Consider the following 24,464-nt stretch of genomic DNA (forward strand, 5'->3'; position numbering starts at 1 on the left):
GCAGTGACATGATCTCAGCTCATTGCAACCTCGACCTCCCGGGCTCAAGTGATCCTCCCACATAGCTGAGACCACAGGCACACACAACCACGCCTGGCTCATTTTTTGTGTTTTTTTGTAGAGATAGGGTTTCAACATGTTGCCCAGGTTGGTCTCAAACTCCTGAGCTCAAGCAATCCTCCCGCCTCCCAAAGTGCTGGGATTACAAGCGTGAGCCACTGTCCCTGGCCTAAAGCCCGTACTTTTTTTTTTTTTTTTTTTTTGAGACAGCGTCTTGCTCTTGTCACCCAGGCTGGAGTGCAGTGGCGCCATCTGGGCTCACTGCAAGCTCCGCCTCCTGGGTTCACGCCATTCTCCTGCCTCAGCCTCCTGAGTAGCTGGGACTACAGGCGCCCACCACCACACCCGGCTAATTTTTTGTATTTTTAGTAGAGACGGGGTTTCACTGTGTTAACCCCGTGATCTGCCTTGTGGATCTGCCCACCTCGGCCTCCCAAAGTGCTAGGATTACAGGCATGAACCACTGCGCCTGGCCAAGCCTACTCTTAAAACAGTTTTTGACCTGGTCCTTTTACACTCTGAGTGTCAGCCTCAGGCCCCCACAGAAAGCATCTTTTCTATCAGTAAATGTTAAAGGTCATCTGTCCTTTTCACCAGTTTTTCACTAAGGCAAGTCTGGTCTTGCAGCATCCTAGATCCTAGATTTTACAAATCCTCAGGCCACTGGTAATGTGCTCTGGAAATTTCTGCCTCCCTCTGCCTCTTTAACTGCATCCTGGTTGATCTCTCCTGCGTTTCTCCTCCATTGTCATCACTCCCTACAGAAACAAGAAATTTTCCTCTGACTTTTTCATCTTTTTGGCAATCATGGAAAATCTCTCTAAAAAACAAAGATTTCCATTAATATTAAGTCAAAGATTATAGAGCAAAGTCTATTGAAAAAAAAAAAGAGCTTTAACTTTTAACAAAAGCTTAGGAAAGTCACCATAAAAGTTATTTCTTGGGCCAAGCACAGTGGCTCACACCTATAATCCCAGCACTTTGGGAGGCTGAGGTGGGTGGATCACTTGAGGCTGGGAGTTCGAGACCAGCCTAATCAACATGGTGAAACCCTGTCTCTACTAAAAATATAAAAATTAGCTGGTCTGGTGCACACCTGTCTGCAGCCCCTGCTACTCAAGAGGCTGAGGCATGAGACTTGCTTGAACCTGGGAGGCGGAGGTTGCAGTGAGCCAAGATCACACCACTGCACTCCAGCCTGGGTGACAGAGTGAGACTGTCTCACACACACACAAAAAAAAGTTATCTCTTTTGTAAGAAAGATTTAGATCTCTTGCAAATATTTTGTACTTACCAATATTTGTGTTTAATCTTATTGCTGATGTCATTGGGTCCTTTTTTCCCATCCTCGCTAGAAAAACAGCTAGGCTGGCCATACTGGCTCATGCCTGTAATGCCAGCACTTTGGGAGGCTGAGGTGGGTGGATCACGAGGTCAGGAGTTCAAGACCAGCCTGGCCAGCATGGTAGAACCCCATCTCAACTAAAACTACAAAAAATTAGCCGGGCCTGGTGGTGCGCACCTGTAATCCCAGTTACTCAGGAGGCTGAGGCAGGAGAATTGCTTTATCCCAGGAGGCAGAGGTTGCAGTGAACTGAGATCATGCCACTGCACTCCAGCCTGGGCAACAGAGCAAGACTCAAAAAAAAAAAAACTGATCGGGTGCAGTGGCTCACGCCTATAATCCCAGCACTTCGGGAGGCCGAGGTGGGTGCATCACCTGAGGTCAGGAGTTCAACAGCAGCCTGGCCAACATGGTGAAACCCCATCTCTACTAAAAATACAAAAATTAGCTGGGCGTGGTGGTGCACACCTGTAATTCCAGCTACTAGGGAGGCTGGGGCAGGAGACTCGCTTGAACCTGGGAGACGGAGGTTGCAGTGAGCCAAGATCACGCAATTGCACTCCAGCCTGGGAGGCAAGAGCGAAACTCCATCTCAAAAAACAAACAACTGGGCCAGACGTGGTGGCTCACGGCTGTGATCGCGCACTTTGGGAGGCCAAGGTGGGTGGATCACGAGGTCAGGAGATCGAGACCGCCCTGGCTAACATGGTGAAACCCCGTCTCTACTTAAAAAAAATATATATATATATATATATAAAAAAAATTAGCCAGGTATGGTGGTGGGCACCTGTAGTCCCAGCTACTCAGGAACGCTGAGCCAAGAGAATGGCATGAACCCAGGAGGCAGAGCTTGCAGTGAGCCGAGATCGTGCCACTGCATTCCAGCCTGGGCGACAGAGCGAGACTCTGTCTCAAAAAAAAAAAAAAAAAAAAAAAAGCAAACAACTGTAACTTAACCATGCTTTTGAAGCTTCTGATGTTTTTTCTCTCCTCTTCTTCCAGGTGTCTATTTTAGAAAGGCGCAACACTGCGGGAAGGGTGGTGTATAAAACCCTGGAAGACCCTTGGACTGGGAGTGAGAGTGACAAATTTATCCTCTTGGGCTATCTCGACCAGCTGCGTAAAGATCCAGCTCTTCTGTCCTCTGAAGCAGTGCTTCCCGACCTGACCGATGAACTTGCTCCTGTGAGCATCAAGGCCGGGAAGGGTGGGATGCCAGGAGGGCCTGTGAGTACACAGTGCTGGTGGCGGATTTCTGCTCAGAGCAGAGGTCTAGCAGCAGCACTGTGTTGCAGGGTAGAGGGACTCTCCCTTCCGGGTTCAGTCCTGACCATCATCCATTTTCTCTCTACATAGGTTTTTCTCCTTCGATGGTTCTACTCTGCTTCTGACTACATCTCAGACTGCTGGGATAGCATTTTTCACAACAACTGGTAGGGATATTGCCGGCTTGAATTTCTTTTTCTCTGTTAATACTGATACTACTGTTTTTCTTTTGAAAAGAGTTCATCATTATTAAATTTCAATGTACACTTGATGAGGCAAGTGGAAGAACGTTTACACATTTTCTTTTTTTTTTTTTTTTTTTTTGAGACGGAGTCTCACTCTGTGGCCCGGGCTGGAGTGCAGTGGTGCGATCTCGGCTCACTGCAAGCTTCGCCTCCCGGGTTCACGCCATTCTCCTGCCTCAGCCTCCCGAGTAGCTGGGACTACAGGCGCCCGCCACCGCGCCCGGCTAATTTTTTGTATTTTTAGTAGAGACGGGGTTTCACTGGGTTAGCCAGGATGGTCTCGATCTCCTGACCTCGTGATCCGCCCGTCTCGGCCTCCCAAAGTGCTGGGATTACAGGCTTGAGCCACCGCGCCCGGCCCGTTTACACATTTTCTATTCCCCTTTTTCTTTCTTTCAGTAACTTCTCTTTTTTTATTTTTTACTTATTTATTTATTTATTTATTATTTATTTATTTATTTATTGGAGATGAAGTCTTGCTCTTATACCCCAGCCTCAATCTGGGGCTCAGTGCAACCTTCGCCTCCCAGGTTCAAGCAATTCTCCTGCCTCAGCCTCCTGAGTGCTGGGATTACAGGCACACGCCACCATACCCGGCTAATTTTTGTATTTTTAGTAGAGATGGGGTTTCACCATGTTGGTCAGGCTGGTGTCGAACTCCTGATCTCCCTGATCTCGGGTGATCCACCCACCTTGGCCTCCCAAAGTGCTGGGATTACAGGCGTGAACCACCGTGCCCGGCCTTTTTTTTTTTTTTTTTTTTTTTTTTGAGACAGAGTCTCGCTCTGTCACTCAGGCTGGAGTGCAGTGGCGCGATCTCAGCTCACTGCAACCTCTGCCTCCCGGGTTCAAGCGATTCTCCTGTCTCAGCCTCCCAAGAAGCTGGAGTTACAGGCGCCTGCCACCATGCCCAGCTAATTTTTATATGTTTAGTAGAGACAGGGTTTCACCATGTTGGTAAGGCTGGTCTCGAACTCCTAACCTCAGATGATCCACCCACCTCAGCCTCCCAAAGTGCTGGGATTACAGGCATGAGCCACCGCACCTGGCCACTTCCCTTTCTTTTATATTGGCTGACTGACCCTTTCCCACTGTCTGGGAAAGGATCATCCATGGCTGCCATTCTGGGCGGCAGAGCCTGGGACTGTCTCTTCATCAGGGAACCTCTGGTACCCAGCACAGGACCCAACACACATGGAGGCCAGTGTATAGATGTAAAAGGAATGAGTGAATTAACCTGAAGAGGGATACCTACTCCCACCTACTGATGAGACCATGAACCCCTGAAGGACAGAACCATATCTCATTCATGTTTGTGATTCCTGGCACTCAACACAGCACCTGACAAATGACAGCCTTTGATGGGTGTTGGTAGGTGCATAAAATTTCAGAACACCAGTCCTAGGTGAAATCTTGAAAGATCAATTTTATCTCCCTACTCCACCCCTCTGGGCTACATCTGAATTTTTCTGGCCAGAAAAAAATCAGTAAAGTTGAGGTAATAATTCCACAATATCAGAAAATTCTTCCACATTTACACCTTAAATCCTTTATTATCCCTTTTATTGTTTGCTTATGCAGAACTTATTGAGCATAGCCTATTATACTGAGATACAAAATCAAACTTTTAGAATAAACTGAATTAGAACACTGAGCAATCTCTGCCTTCCCCTCCACCACCTCCACCCGCCAAGAAAAGCTCTGTCTGCCTGAAATTAGTAAGTGTTTATTGGTGTGAAGAGTTTTAGGTTTGGGATTTTTAGTTTATTTTATTTTATTTAGCTGGAGAGAAGAAACTTTAACTTGAGCTAATAGTTTGTTGATTTGGTTTTAGGCGGGAAATGATGCCCCTGCTGTCCCTGATCTTCTCTGCCCTCTTCATCCTCTTCGGCACTGTCATCGTTCAGGCTTTCAGGTAAATGTCTTGTGACTTCTCGGTGCACCACCATGGTTGCTGTTTACACTTTTTTTGTAAAACTCCTTTTTTCTTACTTTAGTGACTCGAATGATGAGCGAGAGTCAAGCCCTCCAGGTAAAGAGGAAGCCCAAGAGAAGACTGGGAAGACTGAGCCAAGCTTCACCAAAGAAAACAGCAGGTTTCTCTAACAAAACACCAGACTCACCTCCCCGGCACCTGCCCCCCAGATCCTGTCACCTGATAACACAGCATTGGAACATAGAGTGTAGAGAACTCTCATGCACCTCCTCCCATGTAAACTGTGGATACAGGGAAAAGTCACTGTGACTAAGACCCTCTAGGTATTTAGATGCCTTAGATTTCATAATGAAGGCAGAAGGAGAGAAGCCTGTCAGGCAAGTGGTAGGTGAGCCAGAAGAAGGACGTGGTTTATCCCTAAAGTGTCAATGAATGTGACCAGTCTTGTGCACATACACACCCAGCAGCGAGAGGCAAGGGTCTCTGAGACAAAGAACACAGACTGAACAACAGTTGTCTTCATTCTGTCCTAGAGCAACTTCTGCACCTGAAAAGCAGCATCAAGCTGGGCACAGTGGCTCACGCCTGTAATCCCAACACTTCAGGAAGCTGAGGTGGAAGGATTGCTTGAGCCCAGGATTGGAGACTAGCTTAGGCAACATGTCAAGACCCTATCTCTACAAAAAATGTATAAAATTAGCTGGATGTGGTGGCAGGCGCCTGTGGTCCCAGCTACTTGGGAGGCTGAGGTGGGAGAATCACTTAAGCCCAGGAGGTCGAGGATGCAGTGAGCCATGATCATGTCACTGCACTCAAGCCTGGATAACAGAGCAAGACCCTATCTCAAAAAAAAAAAAAGAAAGAAAAAGAAAAGCAACACAGAAAGCCTGTTTGTAGGTCAGGAATTACTAAGTCAGGCCATCCCCATCCTACTGATGTGTTAGACTCAAGAATAGTGAATAACATACCTAGTCTGGTTAGAACGTAGCATTTTCTCTCCCTTGTTTCTTTTCAAAGTAATGGCTTTCCCCTATTCTGACAGCATCTTAACTCCTCAATATTTCTCCACAGCAAGATTCCTAAAAAAGGCTTTGTGGAGGTAACTGAACTCACAGATGTAACATACACCAGTAACTTGGTACGTCTGAGGCCAGGCCACATGAATGTGGTCCTCATCCTGTCGAATTCTACCAAGACCAGCCTACTACAGAAATTTGCTTTGGAGGTCTACACATTTACTGGGTAAGCGTGTGTGTGTATGCATGCATGTATGTGTGTGTGAGAGAGAGAAGCAGGCACACTGAAATTGCACGCTTTCCTCTTTGGTCTTGTGGGGCTTTATCCATGCAACAAGACACTGGCTGTGACCTTTCCAATCCAGACATCTGAGCCATTGGGACAGGGACCTCTTTTCCCACTTCACTTCGTGTTCTGTTGGTTCTGAACAGAAAAGCTTGAACTCAATGTTATTCCCTGAGCCCTTTCAGTTACTGTTCTCTAGCCCTTGTGTATTTTCCAGAAGAGCAATGTAAGCTCCACTGAGCAACGGATGGGGGAATGGGTGACTGAAGTGTCACAGCTGCTGGAAAGGCACTGGCCCCCGCAGCAAGCCTTCTTTTTCTCTGTGTTCAGGCCCCATGCAACACAAAGCGTTTGCCTATTATTTTAAGTTTCACTGGGGTATTTATTTTCTCAGCAATTAAATGTGTCAGGAAATGCCCTGAGTCCTCATTCTCTTCTTCCTACAGGAGCAGCTGCCTACACTTCTCCTTCCTGAGTCTAGATAAACACAGAGAATGGCTAGAATACTTACTAGAATTTGCGCAAGATGCAGCCCCGATCCCAAACCAATATGACAAGCATTTCATGGAACGTGACTACACTGGTTATGTCCTGGCTCTGAATGGCCACAAGAAATACTTCTGCCTCTTCAAACCCCAGAAAACAGTTGAAGAGGAGGAAGCCATGGGGTCGTGCAGTGATCTTGACTCTTCCCTCCACCTGGGTGAATCCCGAGGGAAACCTTCCTGTGGCCTTGGATCCAGGCCCATCAAAGGAAAGTTGAGCAAGCTCTCCTTATGGATGGAACGCCTGCTGGAGGGCTCCTTACAGAGGTTTTATATCCCATCATGGCCTGAACTAGACTGAGAGGATTTTCAGAAGAGATTGGAACTCTTCAGACTTTTTAACATGCCCCTGTGAACAGGTATTTTCAGGAATCAAACTACCACAATGAACAGAGTATAGATTTTAGATTGCTCTTCTAGAACCATGGCTAGAAGAATCTTTCCTCTGTCCTGTTCTAACCTAGGAATGAAAAACACCACAAGTTTGAATCCCCTAGATCAAAATCTTTTCCTCTGGGTTTTATTTTTCCCCACTGAATGCCACACCATTGAAAATAGACTGCTCCCCCCTCTTCCTTTCTTGTCCCTGTCCCATGCTCACCCAACCCTCCTGTCCTGTGTCTTGGAGAAACACAGGGCTCCACCCTGCAAACGGCATCTGGCGGACCCTCATGAGCCTGTCGTGCAGGCCGGGTGATTGGCCCCTTCCCCAGTCCCGGCCCTGCTATGCTTCTGCCATGGTGCATGCTCCTAACCCTGAACAACCCACGGCAGCTTCTAGCCCCGCATCTGGAAAAAGGCCCCTTTCCAAGCAATCTCACATTTACTGGTTGTTCTGGGAATAAGTGGCTAAATGTATATTTCGGGGGTATCCTCCAACAACCGTTTGTTGGCCACAGTTTGAAAAGGAAAGGAATGAGCGGGAGTTCTGCATGTGAGTTCTCAAGAAAAGAAAAGGAAAGGGAGGCTGAGCAGTGGCTGAAGCGATGCAGCCTTGAGACACGCTGTGAGCGTCCCATCCGCCGCCCCAGCGCTGCTGGTAGCCAGGGGAGGGGTCTGCACAGTGAGAAGTACTGTGATGACTTTGAGCCGTTGACATGTATGTTTTCAGATGCCTTTCTGCCTCTATCGATTTTAGGGTGTGGATATTAGGAGCCATAACTTGTAATCTTGTTCTCTGAACGTAGAGATAAGCTGCTATATAAAGCCAGTAGACGTTAAACTGAAGAGAAACTATTCTCACCTGCTATGAGTCAGGCTCAAGGAACCTCTTCACTCCAATAGTGTCTCTTTAGTAAAATACCAAACATGTCTTTGTAACAAGGAACTTAAAATTTCTCAACAATTGTATTTTGAACACTGTTACCCTAAAAGTGCTGTCTCTTCAAGTCATCTTTTGCAGCAAGTGAGCCAAGACTTGTTCTAGACTCCCATTTTGCAAAAGGCTTACTTTCCACTTCTGGCCTATATTTTGATGTCTCATCTTCATTGTTTTCACTCTTAACTTACAGCTGCTTCACCAGTATCGGAGTGAGACTGGCCATCAGCACCTGAGCGTACTGAGCTCCAGGTATAGTGGACCCCAGCCTGGCTCATACCAGCCAGTTAGCTACCTTTTATTTTTCAGGGCAGAACCACCAATAGTTCTGAGTTTGAGTTTGGACAGTTTCAAAGAGTAGTCCGTTCAAATGTCAAAGCAAGGTGCCTTTGGTGGCTTTGTGAAGGTTGAAAATCAGTGATGGGACATTTACTAAGTTAGTATTTCTTTTTTTTTTTTTTTTTTTGAGATGGAGTTTCGCTCTTGTTGCCCAGGCTGGAGTGCAATGGCACAATCTCGGTTCACCGCAACCTCTGCCTCCCAGGTTCAAGCAATTCTCCTGCCTCAGCCTCCCTAGTAGCTGGGATTATAGATATGTGCCACCACGCCCGGCTAATTTTGTATTTGTAGTAGAGACAGGGTTTCTCCATGTTGGTCAGGCTGGTCTCGAACTCCTGACCTCAGGTGATCCGCCCTCCTTGGCCTCCCAAAGTGCTGGGATTACAGGTGTGAGCCACCACGCCCGGCTAAGTTAGTATTTCTTTAATCATAATGCTTTAAACTAAGCCACTTGGATCCTGAATAATTTAAATCTTGAGCTACATTGGTAAGTAATAAATTATTTAAGGCCAGGAAATCTGTAGTTTTCATGGAGTCTGTAGCTTTATTAAAAAATAAATCACTTTCAGGCTTCATTCTTCCATATGATCCTCTAAAAATGGACACTTCCTCTGAATGCTGTATCTCATGGCACCTGGTCCAACTAGAAGTGGTCAGGGAATTCATTTGGCTCCTTGATACATCAGTCCTCAGAATTACTTTCTGGCTCTTTTATGGCCAGATTGCTTATGTGAGTAGTCTTTTGGTTTGGTAGTAAGTTTTTATTTTTAATTTCTGTACTAATGAAATTCCTGACTTTAATTTCTAAAAACCAAAAACTCTCCAAGTTTATTTATTTATATTTTTTTAAATGGAGACGAGGTCTTGCTGTGTTGCCCAGGTGGGTCCCAAACTCCTGGCCTCAAGCAGTCCTTCCACCTTGGCCTCCTAAAGTGCTGGGATTATCAGTATGAGCCACCATGCCAGATTCGTTCATTTTTTAAAATTTTTATCTCTTCAAGTCATCTTTTGATCTTTTAAAAAGCACCTTCAAACAGCTGCGCCTTCCATTTGCACTAGGAAAGGAAAGTAGTGATGGGGTTGGCAATGTTTCTGGCAAATGTTTCAGCCCAAAAACTCTTCTACAGATGGGTTTAGAGCTGGTGCCCTATGAGAATATTAGGGAACTTTTATTTTAAATTGAACTTTACCCTTGTCCATACAAGGCATTCCTCCTGAATGCATCCATGAATTTGTTTACTTTTGTGTCAAACGTATGAGCCATTGTCCTGCTCAGCCTGTGCCACCATTGCTCTGTCTGATGTCTGATATATGTAATCATACAAGACCCGATTTTGGTTCTAACACATTGGTCTCTGACTGTCAACATTGATGTTTTTAGAGATGGGTTCTTCTGGTTGATACAGACTATGCATCGCGTTTAGCAGATGGGGTGAAACTGGCCTAAAACAAGTCTTTGCAGAATACATGCCAATTTAAAAAAAAAAAAATTATTGCTCAGGTGTTGGTTTCACAATTTTTATCTAACACTGAGGCTATCAGCTCCAACTAAACAACATTTCAGGGGGTGAGGTTGCCCTAACTTCCATTAGGGACCATGGTCTCACTGCCATCACTTATTAGCCATGAGAATTTGGTTGTAGTTTTCAGGTAGGTTGGTTTCTTCCTCATTTGCAGCCTGTTGATACTTGTTCCCTTTTATTTATTAACATCCCAATCAATTTGCAGCCGCCATCATTACATAAATATTTTTCTGTTATAAAAAGAAGTGTGATCTGACTGTTTTTTTAGTGATTTCCTTGGTTTGGGAATAGAGATTGGAAGCACATGCACATACTCAGACCTGTTTTGTTAACTAGAATTTTTTTTTTTTTTTTTGAGACGGAGTCTTGCTCTGTGGCCCAGGCTGGAGTGCAATGGCATAATCTCAGCTCACTGCAACCTCTGCCTCCCAGGTTCAAGCGATTCTCCTGTCTCAGCCTCCTGAGTAGCTGGGATTACAGGTGCCCGCCACCACGCCCGGCTAATTTTTGTATTTTTAGTAGAGATGGGGTTTCACCATGTTGGTCAGACTGGTCTCGAACTCCTGACCTTGTGATCTGCCCGCCTCAGCCTCCCAATAACTAAAATTCTTTAAAAGCTGATACCAAACATCTTTACAGATGAACTGTAGTTTACATCCAGCTGTCTGACATTGTCCCCTAGAAACAAGTGCAGTATGGCAGCTGCTGAATCTGCCTGTTCAGTTTGTCAAGGAAGATGATTGTACTTGGGAGAGATCTAAAAAGAAGGTGAATATTTTGCACTTTTGATACTCTTAGGAACAAATAACTTATTTGTCAAATTGTTTCCTTTTTATGTTTTGGGTGGTTTTTTGTTTTTTGACTTTTTTTGTATTGTGAACAGGCACTGAAGCTAATGTTATTTTAAGATTACAGAATGGAAAAAGAAATAAACTATTTTAATGTGTGATAATTATGGGGTGGCCCTTGCATTGCAAGATGATGATTTGATTATGGACACATTATCAACAGAATTGAATTTGCATGTAACTCAACACATGCTTAAGATCACCACAGCTGAACTGCAGATTTCAGGAATTGCTGTCATAGAGGGTACATCAACTTGAGAGTAGATTCTTACAGGAAATGAGTTACAATAAGTAACATTAAGAGCCCAGCTGCCAGCCTGGCCAACATGGTGAAACTCCGTCTCTACTAAAAATACAAAAATTAGCTGGGCGTGGTGACGCACAACTATAATCCTAGCTACTCAGGAGGCTGAGGCAGGAGAATTGCTTGAACCTAGGAGGCGGAGATTGCAGTGAGCTAAGATTGGGCCACTGCACTCCAGCCTGGGGAACAGAGCTAGACTCCATCTCAGAAAAAAAAACAAAACAAAACCCAGCTGATGTTTTCTAGTTTTGTTTTGTTTTGTTTTCTGGGGTTTTTTGTTTTTGTTTTTGTTTTTTTTCTTTTTAGTAGAGACAGGGATTCACCATGTTGGCCAGGCTGGTCTTGAACTCCTGACCTCAGGTGATCCACCCGCCTAGGCCTGGGATTATAGGCATGAGCCACTGGATCCGGCCTGGTTTTTGTTTGTTTGTTTTAAGAGATGGAGTCTCGCTCTGTCACCCAGGCTGGAGTGCGGTGGCATGACCTCAGCTCACTGCAACCTCCACCTCCCGGGTTCAAGCGATTCTCCTGCCTCAACCTCTTGAGTAGCTGGAACTACAGGCATGCGCCACCATGCCCAGCTAATTTTTGTATTTTCAGTAGAGATGGGTTTTCACCATGTTGGCCAGGCTGGTCTCGCACTCCTGACCTCAAGTGATCTGCCCGCCTCAGCCCCGCAAAGTGCTGGGATTACAGGCATGAGCCACCATGTCCGGCCTTAGGTTTTCTAGTTTAGAAAACATTGTGTGTACCCTTCTAGGCTTCTGAGCAAGAAGTTTTTTCACTGGGCTCTCCGTGTTATTTTATACTTTTTAGTTAACATTCATAGTGGTCCTAAAATGAAGATGCAGCCCTAAGCACTTCATAGGAGGATAGGAGGAGCTGTTTTTCTTTTTTTTTTTTTGAGATGGAGTCTTGCCCTGTCACCCAGGCTGGAGTGTAGTGGTGTGATCTCAGCTCACTGCAGTGTCCGAGGAGGAGCTATATTTTAAAGGAAGATACTCAATACTCTTAAGAAGCAGATCATCAAAATTTTTAAAAGCAGCTGGGCGCAGTGGCCCACGCCTGTAATCCCAGCACTTTAGGAGGCTGAGGCAGGTGGATCACCTTAGGTCAGGAGTTCGAGACCAGCCTGGCCAATGTAGTGAAACTCCATCTCTACTAAAAATACAAAAATTAGCCAGGTATGGTGGTGGGCGCCTGGAATCCCAGCTCCTCAGGAGGCTGAGGCAGGAGAATCGCTTGAACTCGGGAGGTGGAGGTTGCAATGAACCGAGATCATGCCATTGCACTCCAGCCTGGGTGACAAGAGCAAAACTCTCTCAAAATAAATAAATAAATAAAAAAGATATAGAAATATGGAATGCTTATACAATATTATTTCATAGTTTTTTTTTAATTTCATGTTTCTAATGTTTAGATAATCTTAAAAGAAATTCTCCACACTTCCCCTTTATCCTCCATCTTTCATCAAAGGGAAAAAAAACAGTACAAGTACTCTTTTGCCTTTTTCCAATTAATCCAAGTTCCTTAGAAATATTGCTGTTTGGGTGAGAGTTCTACTGAATATCCCGATTTCACAGCCAGCAATGACACTTTCAGCAGAAAGTTTTCTTGGCATCAACTCTTTAGTTCTCAGACTGCTTACTCATAAGTTCTTCTTGAGAACTTGTCAGCGATGCAATCTGTTTTGTCTTGAAGAGCACAAGACTCAGACGGTTGTCACTTTGGGGAGAGCACACAGCATCTCAAACAGCAGGTTAGCCGCCAGCAGGGCTGTGTTCCCTACGAAGAAGTAAAACCTGACATGAATACCCTGCAGACCACCCCCTGAGCCAAGCCTTGGGACTCCTCAGCTTTCTTCCCTTGTGCCTCCTTTTCCAGAGCCCTGTCTTGTACACCCCTCTAGGGTGCCCACCAGCTGTGAACACTCGGCCCGGGCTCTCTGCCTCCATCAAGCATCATTTGGAAATCATATTTTAAAATTCAGAAAGTTCTTTGTTTACCCTGAGAACAGATTTTTCCCAAAGGAGAACCTATAATAATGATGTGTACTGTATATATTATCTACCCTCTGAGGTTGATAGGCCTAACTCCATAAGCTTGTCAACATTAAAATTATTGGGATGGCATCTGCTTCCAAGATCTTAACCAGCTAAGTTCCTACGTGATAAATATTAACACATATTATTTATGCTTTAGAATTCACTTTGCAATGAAACGTCAAAGGAGAAGGGGACTGGGCCACTCTGTCAATAGACTGCAGGCTGGTTTCTTTCTCTTCTGCTGACTGGTGGGCAAGCTAATAATACTTAGCTACCTCCTAGGGGTTTTGTTAGGGTTAATGAGCTCACATTTGTAAGGTGTGCAGTAACAGGTGTGTTTTCTTCACCATTGGACATGCTCAGCCACTTCCCCGAGTCATAAGGGACTCATCCATTTTCTTTCTTTTTCTCTTTTTTTTTTTTTTTTTTGAGATGGAGTCTCGCTCTGTCACCCAGGCTGGAGTGTAGTGGCGCAATCTCAGCTCACTGCAACCTCCGCCTCCCGGGTTCAAGCGATTCTCCTGCCTCAGCCTCCCGAGTACCTGGGATTACAGGTGTGTGCCACCACACCTGGCTAATTTTTGTATCTTCAGTAGTGACGGGGTTTCGCCATGTTGGCAAGGCTGGTCTTGAACTCCTGACCTGAGGTGATCTGCCCACCTCAGCCTCCCAAAGTGCTGGGATTACAGGCATGAGCCACCACGCCCAGCCCCATTTTCTGCTTATTAACTAGCTTCATGTAATTTAAGCTGCCAGCTGCCCATGGATCACAGTCTTCTTGCTTACTCACCAGAAAGATCATACGGTGGTGAAACTTCGACGAGATCACAGCCCACCACGTTCAGGCCTTGACAACCCCGGATGATCTCCAGAGCCTATTCAAGATCAAGACTGAGTTGTCCACAGTGGTAATCATTTACAGTGAAAAGCACCCAGCAGAGCTTTTCCCAGCACACGCTACCCTTTGGCTTGGAATTGGCTTTCCCTCCATAAACATTTCTTGACTGCCAGGCACACTGGCAGGCCTCCCAGAGGCACAGATAATGCGTACACAGTCCCTGCTCCTGAGGGCTGCATGGTGTGGTGATGGAGACAAGGAAACCAATCGTTTGAATGTCGTGCACCAAGGGCTTCAAGAAAAGCAAGCCCAGAATGGTATCAGCACAGGTAACAGCCTGGAGAGGTGGGTAAGGCTTCCCCAAAGTGGAAATACCCAGTTCAAGGGATAGGCCAGGCAGGGGGAAAAACACAGGCAAAGGCACCAAGATGGAAAAAGTTCAGGTGGTGAGATGTGGCCAGAAGACAGAATAAGTGAGGGAGACTAATGGGAAGAGAGTGATCTTGTCTGAAAGGGTTTCCATCCTGCAGGTGAAAAGCCCAGAAGGTTGCTAAGCAGAGGGATGAGGAATGTGTTTCAGAAATCCCTCATGAGAAGAGAGGATGGTTATAGCCATTTCAAGAGACAGAGTTACGGCCACCCTCCTTTAAGATGTTAGAGGATGTAAGGTACTTGATTAGGTTTAAGCAGTCTTCGTTCATTTACTCTCAAATGTCTTTGAGTGCCTACTATTTGTATGTATCAGGCACTGTTGTAGACTCCAAGGACAAGGTAAGGAACAATACGTAGGTCCTGCCCTCGGGGAGCTTCTAGTCATAACCATTCTGCCTCCGTGCATTTACTCCCTGCACACATTATTGGAGCTTTATTTGGGTGTGTCTAAAATTCTTGAGCTACCTTGGTAGGTAGGTATGCCATCGCATGCATTTTATTTATTTATTTATTTATTTATTTATTTATTTTTGAGACAGGGTCTCCGTCACCCAGGCTGTAGTGCAGTGGTGTGACCATGGCTCACTGAAGGCTTGACCTGCCAAAGTCAACTGATCCTCCTACCCGACCCTCCCTAGTAGCTGGGACTACAGGTGCACACTAGCACACCAGACTAGTTTTTATTTTTATTTTTAGTAAAGGTGGGATCTCACTATGTTGCCCAGGCTGGGCTCAAACTCCTGGGCTCAAACGATCCATCCACCCTGGCCTCCCAAAGTGCTGAGGTTACTCCCTGAGCCACTGCACCTGGCCCATTGTATGTACTTTTATTTAAATTTAACCCTAAAAGGATAAGTTTAGTGTTTTTGTTTGTTTTGAGACGGAGTTTCGCTCCTGTTGCCCAGACTGGAGTGCAATGGCACAATCTCGGCTCACCACAACCTCAGCCTCCCAGGTTCAGGTGATTCTCCTGCCACATCCTCCCAAGTAGCTGGAATTACAGGCATGCACCACCACACCCGGTTAATTTCGTATTTTTAGTAGAGATGGGGTTTCTCCATGTTAGACTGGTCTCAAACTCCTGACCTCAGGTGATGCACCCGCCTCGTGCCTCGGCCTCCCAAAGTGCTGGGATTACAGGTGTGAGCCACTGCCCCAGCCAAGTTTAGTGTTTTTGTTTGTTTGGATTTTTTTGAGGTGGAGTCTTGCTCTGTTGCCCAGGCTGGAGTGCAGTGGCACGATCTCAGCTCACTGCAACCTCTGCCTCCAGGGTTCAAGTAATTCTCCTGCCTCAGCCTCCCAAGTAGCTAGGATTACAGGCGCCTGCCACTGCGCCCAGCTAATTTTTGCACTTTTCTTTTTTTTTTTTTTTTTTTTTTTTTTTTGAGACAGAGTCTTGCTCTGTCGCCCAGGCTGGAGTGCAGTGGCCGGATCTCAGCTCACTGCAAGCTCCGCCTCCTGGGTTTACGCCATTCTCCTGCCTCAGCCTCCCGAGTAGCTGGGACTACAGGCACCCGCCACCTCGCCTGGCGGCTAGTTTTTTGTATTTTTTAGTAGAGACGGGGTTTCACTGTGTTAGCCAGGATGGTCTTGATCTTCTGACCTCGTGATCCGCCCATCTCGGCCTCCCAAAGTGCTGGGATTACAGGCTTGAGCCACCGCGCCCGGCCTAATTTTTGCACTTTTAATAGAGACAGGGTTTCACCATCTTGGCCATGCTGGTCTCAAACTCCTGACCTTGTGATCCACCCACCTCGGCCTCCCAAAGAGCTGGGGTTCCAGGCATGAGCCACGGCACCTGGCCAAGTTTAGTGTTCTTAAGAGAGGATACTATTAATGTTGTTCCCATGAACTGTTGTTCTTGTGACAGATGAACTGAAGGCAGGAAGAGCAAATAAAGGATGAAATAAAGGACTATTACATCCCAGATAGGAAACGAAGGCCCTTGCTAAAATCAATCACCCTTCAGTAAGAGAGTATTCAAACTTATCCTCACCCTGGAGAACAGTAAAGGCCTAGGTGCTCTGCTCTTAAGATCCTGTCTTGGCAGCCGTGCACGGTGGCTCACACTGGTAATCCCAGCACTGGGAGGCTGAGGTGGGTGGATCACGAGGTCAGGAGTTTGAGACCAGCCTGACCAACATAGTGTGAAACCCCATCTCTACTAAAAATACAAAAATTAGCCGGGCGTAGTGGCGTGTGCCTGTAATCCCAGCTACTCAGGAGGCTGAGGCAGAAGAATCACTTGAACCTGGGAGGCGGAGGTTGCAGTGAGCCGAGATCGTGCCGCTGCACTCTATCCTGGGCGACAGAGTGAGACTCCATCTCAAACAAACAAAAATCCTATCCTGATTCCTAAAGATTCGCTTCAAGGCCCAGGAAAATGGGTGTTAAGTATCTCCACCCCCAGGAATCTTCACTGGAGTCTCTTTACCTGACCAGGAGTGAGACCAGCAATTTCAGGTGTCCCTGTCCCTGGGGCATAGGCAGGATCCAGAGCATCAATATCAAAGCTGATATAAATGGGTTTGCCTCCCATCTGCTGCCTGACTTCCGCCATCAGAGGAACCAGCGACTTCATCCAGCAGTCTTCAGCCAGAACTACCCGGAAGCCCTGTGGAGACAGGGACTGAGGCTTCTGCCTGGCAGCATTTACAGGGCGCTTCCTGTTTGCCAGCCCCCTGCTCAGCTCTATGTGCACATCACACTTGACCCTCCATCTCCGTGAGGAGGGAACTATCATCCTATTTTCCAGGTGAGGAAGGGAGGGACAATGAGTGGTAAGGAAGCAGGGTCAAAGCTGACTGATGGATTTGGGGTCAGAGAGAAGCTCTGCTAAAGCAAGAGTGGGAAACTCAGCAGCTCACGCTAGCACCTTCTGAATTGCTTTGACCAGAAGACTGGCCTTGGCACATTCTAAAAGCAAGGGATTTGGGTCTTTCCCATGGGGTCTTGTCACACATGTGTACCTGAGAGCTGTTCTGCCTAGAGGGTATGAGGACCAGAACTAAGAAGGTGGCAACTCCTCTTGGGTCCAGACCTCCTCCCCTCTTTTTTTTTTTTTTTTTTTTTTGAGACGAAGTCTCACTCTGTCGCCCAGGCTGGAGTGCCGTGGCACGATCTCGGCTCACTGCAACCTCCGCCTCGCAGGTTCAAGCAATTCTCCTGCCTCAGCCTCCCGAGTAGCTGGGATTACAGATGCGTGCCACCAGGCCCAGCTAATTTTTGTATTTTCAATAGAGACGGGGTTTCACCATGTTGGCCAGGCTGGTCTCGAACTCCTGACCTCAGGTGATCCGCCCACCTCAGCCTCCCAAAGTGCTGGGATTACAGGCGTGACCACCCTGCCCAGCCTCCTCCCCTCTTCTAAGCCAGCACCCTCCAAAGGGGTGGGTCAATTTCTGCTTGTCTCCCCACCCCAGCGATAGACTTCCCGTGGCCCATAAACCAACCTCCTCACTCCTGTGCTCCGTATGCCCCTGAGGATGCAAACTCAGCCTTTTATCCCTGCTTTCAGACTTGATTAGCAAAGCCCCTGCTGAACCCCTGGTTGCCACGGGTGAGGCAATGGAGAGGAAGGCATTTTGGGGGGCAGGGGTGGGGGGCATTCAGTCTGTCACCTGGCTCCGGTTGTATCTGTAGGGATCCAACGTTGTGGAATAGCCCCGGATGCCAATCTGCGCCACCCGCTTACAGTCCAGGAGACCCTCATCCACACACCGGCGGAAGGGCGCCCCGTGGTAGAGCTTCTCTCCTAGGGCCTGGTCGGCCGTGTCCGTGTGCGCGTCCACGTGCAGCAGCCCCACTGGGCCATGCCTGATGACAACAGGGCAGCTCAGAGGCCAACCCTCCCTGTGGGGCCCTAGCACAGCCACCCTTCAGGCCACCAATACTTGGTGACGATTCACAGCCACAAAGGGGAGACCTGGCATCCATTTTCTGCCTTGCAACTGGTTCCTGTCTTCTTGAGATCACTTAACATCTCAGAAGAACAATAAACTCACAGCAGTCAGGCAGGAAATAGACATGTTTTGGCTGCCACCCACACCTAACACCCAGAATATGCTTAATTTAGAGACAGGATGAGAATCAAGGGTGGTGGCACAGGCGAGCTTGGCTGAAGGCTCAACTAAACCAAGACATACCCTTTCTCCGACCGAGGAAGAGGAAGCTTCAATCCAGCTCTCTCCATAACCTCCATCAACCCCTGCCAGTCACCCAAAATAAACGTATGATCCAAATCCGTGAGAAATAAATGTAGCTTTGAGCAAAGACCTGCACCCACCCACCTCCAACCAGAATGCCACCCACATGTGCTTCCATAGACACATTCTGGAGCTGCCACCCTCCACCTCGGTCCTTCTGTCTCTTTCTCAAACTAAATTAGCCAAAGTCGGCCAACCCCGGGTAGACTTCCACTACTGGCAAATCAGTCTTTTGATTGTCTGGGAAAGGTGCCCTTTTAGGAGGAAACAAGGGCCTCTCAGCAAGCTTCACCATTGTGCCTGTCAGTGTTTGTTTTTGGCCCTTGAAGCAAAACAGAAACTGAAGTTAACTGAGGTTGTGTATTTCACTAGAGGCTCATCTTCCAAAAGCAGAGGCAAGTTGAAAATGCTGAGCACACATACCAGGACAGATCTAGGGCAAGGGCGGGTGGCCAGAAGTGTTAATAATAAATTGTCTTGGCTTCTAGCTGGTGACTGACAGAGACGCCTGGAGCTCAACCTTAATTTTGATCCCCAGAAGCAGTTCATAACCTGAGCCAGCAGCAGTCACCTAATGCCACCTAACAGCAAACAACTCAGTCCCTGGCTTCTGGCTTTTGAAACCTTGCTGGGCCAAGCCATTTGGGACTTACTTTTTTGCCATCGCTTGCAATATGGGATATGTGATTGTGTGATCTCCACCTGCAAAGAGGAAGAAGAAAGACGTGTGAAAAGTGAATTGGAGGATTACATAGAATAATCTTTTTTTTTTTTTTTTTTTTTTTTTTTTTTGTCGATGTAGTTTTGCTCTAACTATTGCGCAGGCTGGAGTTCAATGGCGCAATCTCGGCTCACTGCAACCTCTGCCTCACAGGTTCGAGCGATTCTCCTGCCTCAGCCTCCCGAGTAGCTGGGATTACAGGTGTGCACCACCATACCTGGCTAATTTTGTATTTTTCGTAGAGAGTTAATTTCACCATGTTGGTCAGGCTGGTCTCAAACTCCTGACCTCAAGTGATCCACTTGCCTCGGCCTCCCAAAGTGCTGGGATTACAGGCATGAGCCACCTTGCCCAGCTGAATAATCTTAACCCAATTTTCACCTTTTCAGACTGGGGAGCTATAACCACAGCTACAATAAGATCTTATTGAATGGTGGGCTGCTTAATGAACCTGGGAGGTCAAGGCTGCAGTAAGCTGTGATCGTGCCACTGCACTCCAGCCTGGGCGACAGAGTAAGACACGATCTCAAAAATATGAGTAGCTTGCCGGGCACGGTGGTTTATGCCTGTAATCCCAGCACTTTGGGAGGCCAAGGCGGGCAGGTCACCTGATGTTGGGAGTTCAAGACCAGCCTGACCAACATGAAGAAACCCCGTCTCTACTGAAAATACAAAATTAGCCCGGGGTGGTAGCGCATGCCTGTAATCCCAGCTACTCCGGAGGCTGAGGCAGGAGAATCACTTGAACCCAGGAGGCAGAGGTTGCGGTGAGCCGAGATCATGCCATTGCACTCCAGCCTAGGCAACAAGGGTGAAACTCCATCTCAAAAATAAATAAATAAATAAATAGCTTGAGCCTAGGAGTTTGAGACCAGCCTGGGCAACATAGCAAGACCATGTCTCTAAAAAGTAAAAGTAAAAATAGGCCAGGCGCAGTGGCTCACACCTGTAATCCCAACACTTTGGGAGGCCAAGACAAGCAGATCGCCTGAGCCCAGGAATTCAAGGTCCACCTGGGCAACCCATTAAGACCCCATCTCTGCAAAAAATACAAAAATTAGCCGGGCATGGTGGCAAACTCCTGTAGACCCAGCTACTCAGGAAGCTGGAGTGGAAGGGTCACCTGAGCCCAGGGAGGACAAGGTTGCAGCGAGCCATGACGGCGCCACTGCACTCCAGTCTGGGTGACAGAGTGAGACCCTGTCTCAAAACTAAATAAATAAAAGAGGAAATTAGACAAGAGCTACTTTAGGAATTGCCTTTGCAGCGTATTCTAAGAAAATGCCTAGAATAGCTCTGTTCAATAGAAACGTCTATCATGATGAGAATGTTCTATCTGCACTGGCCCATATGGTAGCCACTCTCCACATGTGACACACATGTGACATACATATAGCTAATATGACTCAGAAACTGAGTATTTTATTTTAATTAATTTAAATTTAGGCCGGGTGCGGTGGCTCATGCCGGTAATCCCAGCATTTGGGGAGGCTGAGGCGGGCGGATCACCTGAGGTCAGGAGTTCGAGACCAGCCTTGCCAACATGGTGAAACCCTGTTTCTACTAAAAATACAAAAAATTAGCTGGGCATGGTGGCACGCACCTGTAATCCCAGCTATTCAGGAGGCTGAGGCAGGAGAATTCCTTGAACCCGGGAGGTGGAGGTTGCAGTGAGCCAAGCTGGGCAACAAGAGCAAAACTCCGTCTCAAAAAAAAAAAAATAGAATTTAAGTAGCCACATGTGGCTAGTGGCTACCCTATTGGACAGCACAGACCTAGGAAAGTATTCTTTCTGATAATAATAATAGCTAACATTTATTGAAGCTTAAGATATGCCATGCATAGGTCGGGCGTGGTGGCTCACGCCTGTAATCCCAACATTTTGAGAGGCCAAGGAGGGTAGATCACCTGAGGTCAGGAATTCGAGACCAGCCTGACCAATATGATGAAACCCCATCTCTACTGAAGATACAAAAATTAGCCGGCCATGGTGGCAGGTGCCTGTAGTCCCAGCTATTCAGGAGGCTGAGACAGGAGAATTGCTTGAATCCGGGAGGCGGAGGTTGCAGTGAGCTGAGATTGTGCCATTGCACTCCAGCCTGGGCAACAAGAGCAAAATTCTGTCTAAAAAAAAAAAAAAGATACGCCATGTAGGCATTTCATGTGTACTTTCATTATATGCCCCTCACACCATGCGGTGAAGTAGGTGTTATTGTGATCGTTCCCATCTTACAGGTGAGGGCGTGAAGCATCAAGTACGATATACAGCAACATTGCTAGGGAGAAGTGCAGCTGAGACTTCAAACCATGCCATCCAGAAACTACACTCCTCCCACTATGCCATGCAGGCTAGGCTCTCTCTCTAATTTGGCAAAAATGAATCTGGATATTTAGGAAAAGATCCCTGTCATTTTAAGTATTTGTGAACAAGAGAAAAAGTGAGAGTGGGTCGGGGTGAGAATAAGGGGAAAGCTGCCCTATAGGTTGATGTAGATCCTGAGCAGGACAAAAACACCCTCTTTGCAGTTCTCCTTGCAAATAGTCATTAGAAACATCATCTTGGCCGGGCACGGTGGCTCACACCTGTAATCCCAGCACTTTGGGAGGCCAAGGTGGGCGGATGGCTTGAGGTCAGGAGTTCAAGACCAGCCTGGCCAACATGGCAAAACCCCGACTCTACCAAAAATACAAAAATTAGCCAGGCATGGTGGTGGGTGCCTGTAATCCCAGCTACGTGGGAGGCTGAGGCAGGAGAATCACTTGAACCCGGGAAGTGGAGGTTGCAATGTGCTGAGATTGCACCACTACACTCCAGCCTGGGTAACAGAGTGACACTGTCACACACAAACACACACACACACGCACGCACAAGTGAAATATTCTCTCCCCAGGGATTAAAATAAATGAATTACAATGCTGTCTTTCCTACTGTCTCCACATATGCAGTGGCTTGCAGGGGAGAAGTAGCTGTACTCAAGCCCCTGATAAATAAACCCTGAGTGCAGGGAACTACTCTGGCTCTTGCAGACTGACATTACCCAAGGTCAGAGGAATACAGCCAGCTGCTACAATTTTCTCATAGGCCTCTTGAATTCGCCGGCAGCTGTCCTGAAGGTTGTAAAGATTGACATTCACATCGCCTAGGTCTGCAACCGTGAGGGACTGGAAGGGGAGGGCCCCCGTGCTAGGATTGACTGTCCGAAGCATCACTGATTCTTCCCGGATGCGGCGAGGTCCGAATCTGCCGAAGGAAGAATCGTCCTATCAGCCATCTGCAGAGATTTCAGGCTCTGCTTAGGCCAGGGCTTCTCAGCCTCAGCAATTTGGGACCAGATGATTCCATGTTGCAGTACTGCATAATGGAATGTTTAGCAGCATCCCTGGCCTGTACTCACTAGGTGCCAGTAGCACCCTTCCTCCAAGGTGTAACAACCAAAAATGCCTCCAGATATTGCCAAATGTCCCCTGAGTGCAAAACCGCCCCACTTGAGAATCACTGATCTAGGCGATATATTGAAGAGACTAAATAAGTGTACTAAATGGCATTAGCCAATTTCATGATCTACCTGAGTCTCAGTTTGCTAATCCGTAAAATATTTACCTTGCACCATAGTAAGAATTAAATGAGGTAATCTATGCAAAGCACCTTGCACTTAGGAGACATTTAATAAGTGCTGGCTTTCATAATTCAGATCAGGGCAGTCAGATATAGTGTTGCTGAGCTGAATCAGAAATTGCTGATGTTCAATAATTAGGAAAATGAATTTTGCCTCCTCCGACTTGATCCTAGGAAAACTGCCTTCATTTGAGCATTTCTTGAGTCAGGTGACATCTAGAGATTTGGGAAAGGGGCAGCCAGTTTCTGCTCTCAAATGCAATGTCACCTGCCATTGTAAGCTAGGGAGAGGAGATGAATCCACAGCAGCCATCCCAGCAAGGCCCCAGGATGGGGACACAGAGAAGGTTCAGGCTTCAGAATCCCTTTTTATTTTTCTTTTTTTCTTTTATTTTTTGAGACGGAGTGTCACTCTGTTCTCCAGGCTGTAGTGCAGTGGCGTGATCTCAGCTCACTGCAACCTCCGCCTCCCCGGTTCAAGCGATTCTCCTGCGTTAGCCTCCCGAGCAGCTGGGATTACAGGCCTGCGCGACCACACCCGGCTTTTTGTGTGTGTGTGTGTGCCTTTGTAGAGGCAGAGTTTCACCATGTTGGCCAGGATGGTCTCAAACTCCTGACCTCGTGATCCGCCCTCCTCGGCCTCCCAAAGTGCTGGGATTACAGGCATGAGCCACCGGGCAAGCCAAAATCCCTTCTTGACCAATTATGACACTAAGACGTGGGAGGCCACGCCCATGTTGAGCCCTGGGGGTCGCTTGTTGAGGGTCCAGGGAACTCAACCATCTCAAACCATAAGGGGGTATTTTGGAACCGGCCACCAGCTTCCAACTCGACCCGAGGCCAGCAGGGGCGCCTGTCCCGGTGCTTTCCATGCCCGACAGCCATCAAGCAGTCCCTCCACGTGTTCCCGGCCCCAGCCCTTTAGGCCTTACCTTGCCCCAGGCCGGTTAGAGGTCCCAGTATCCAGGGGCACCCCGATGAAGGCAGCGTCCAGCCCCTCGGGGGAGGTCTGCACCGGCAGGCGCATCATGGAGCAGACGCCCACCGACCGGGCCACCAACTCGGGGCTGGGGGGCTGGTTCCGGGGCGCGTCGGAAGCCTGGCGGCTCTGGCGGAGCCCGGGGTGGCAGAGCCCTGAAACAGGACGCGCGCCCACGCCGGGCCCCGGCCCCCGGGCGCAGCCGGACGCCAGCAGCCGCAGCATTGCCGCGCGCGGCCCCGACCTCACCAACCAGACAGCCCGCGAGGCCGCCGCGATCTGGCTGGTCCCGAAAGGCGAGGCGAATGTGCACGCGCCGGAGCCGGAGCCTGAGCCTGAGCCGGCTCAAAGGTCAGGGGCGCCCTGGGATCAAGGCGGGGGAAGGGCCCCAGGGACCGGCCGTGCTCTCCCCTCAACCCCTCTGGACTTCAGCCTCTGGCCTCTGGTAAACAGAGTCAGGCTGGGGGCGCCCACTGGCCCGCACTGTGCCAGGGGTGTCTGCGCCCTGCTCCCCACTGTGGCCTTCAGCAACCTCTTCTCCCTTTCAGAGTAATTTTGGGTTTTGTTTGTTTGTTTTGTTTTGTTTTGTTTTGTTTG

At 47.8% G+C, this 24,464-nt stretch overlaps 2 protein-coding genes across 5 annotated transcripts in view; one reads left to right on the forward strand and one right to left on the reverse strand.

The window, feature by feature from the left end:
* DNAJC16 (DnaJ heat shock protein family (Hsp40) member C16) overlaps window positions 1-15,195 on the forward strand; it is a 52,548-nt gene extending 37,353 nt beyond the window's left edge. For 3 of the 4 annotated variants that reach the window (XM_025357035.1, XM_025357056.1, XM_025357041.1), the window contains 6 exons: window positions 2,408-2,590; window positions 2,762-2,838; window positions 4,751-4,831; window positions 4,914-5,012; window positions 5,924-6,094; window positions 6,601-9,833. In XM_025357035.1, the coding sequence (XP_025212820.1) occupies window positions 2,408-2,590; window positions 2,762-2,838; window positions 4,751-4,831; window positions 4,914-5,012; window positions 5,924-6,094; window positions 6,601-7,000 (1,011 nt within the window). In that variant the 3' untranslated portion in view covers window positions 7,001-9,833. Of the gene's footprint in view, window positions 1-2,407; window positions 2,591-2,761; window positions 2,839-4,750; window positions 4,832-4,913; window positions 5,013-5,923; window positions 6,095-6,600; window positions 9,834-13,869 lie in introns of those variants that run through there. The other variant, XM_025357050.1, reaches the window with a different exon arrangement.
* On the reverse strand, window positions 10,797-24,241 carry AGMAT (agmatinase). Its single transcript, XM_025357068.1, has 7 exons — window positions 23,821-24,241; window positions 22,311-22,513; window positions 19,205-19,253; window positions 17,967-18,162; window positions 16,781-16,960; window positions 13,867-13,951; window positions 10,797-12,816 (listed from the first exon to the last, which is right to left on the reverse strand). The coding sequence occupies exons 1-7, from the start codon at window positions 24,090-24,092 to the stop codon at window positions 12,743-12,745; spliced, it is 1,059 nt and encodes a 352-aa protein (XP_025212853.1). The 5' UTR covers window positions 24,093-24,241; the 3' UTR covers window positions 10,797-12,742.
* Window positions 24,242-24,464: the final 223 nt, after the last annotated feature.

Source organism: Theropithecus gelada, chromosome 1 (genome assembly GCF_003255815.1).
Source record: "Theropithecus gelada isolate Dixy chromosome 1, Tgel_1.0, whole genome shotgun sequence".
NCBI classification, from domain to species: domain Eukaryota; kingdom Metazoa; phylum Chordata; class Mammalia; order Primates; family Cercopithecidae; genus Theropithecus; species Theropithecus gelada.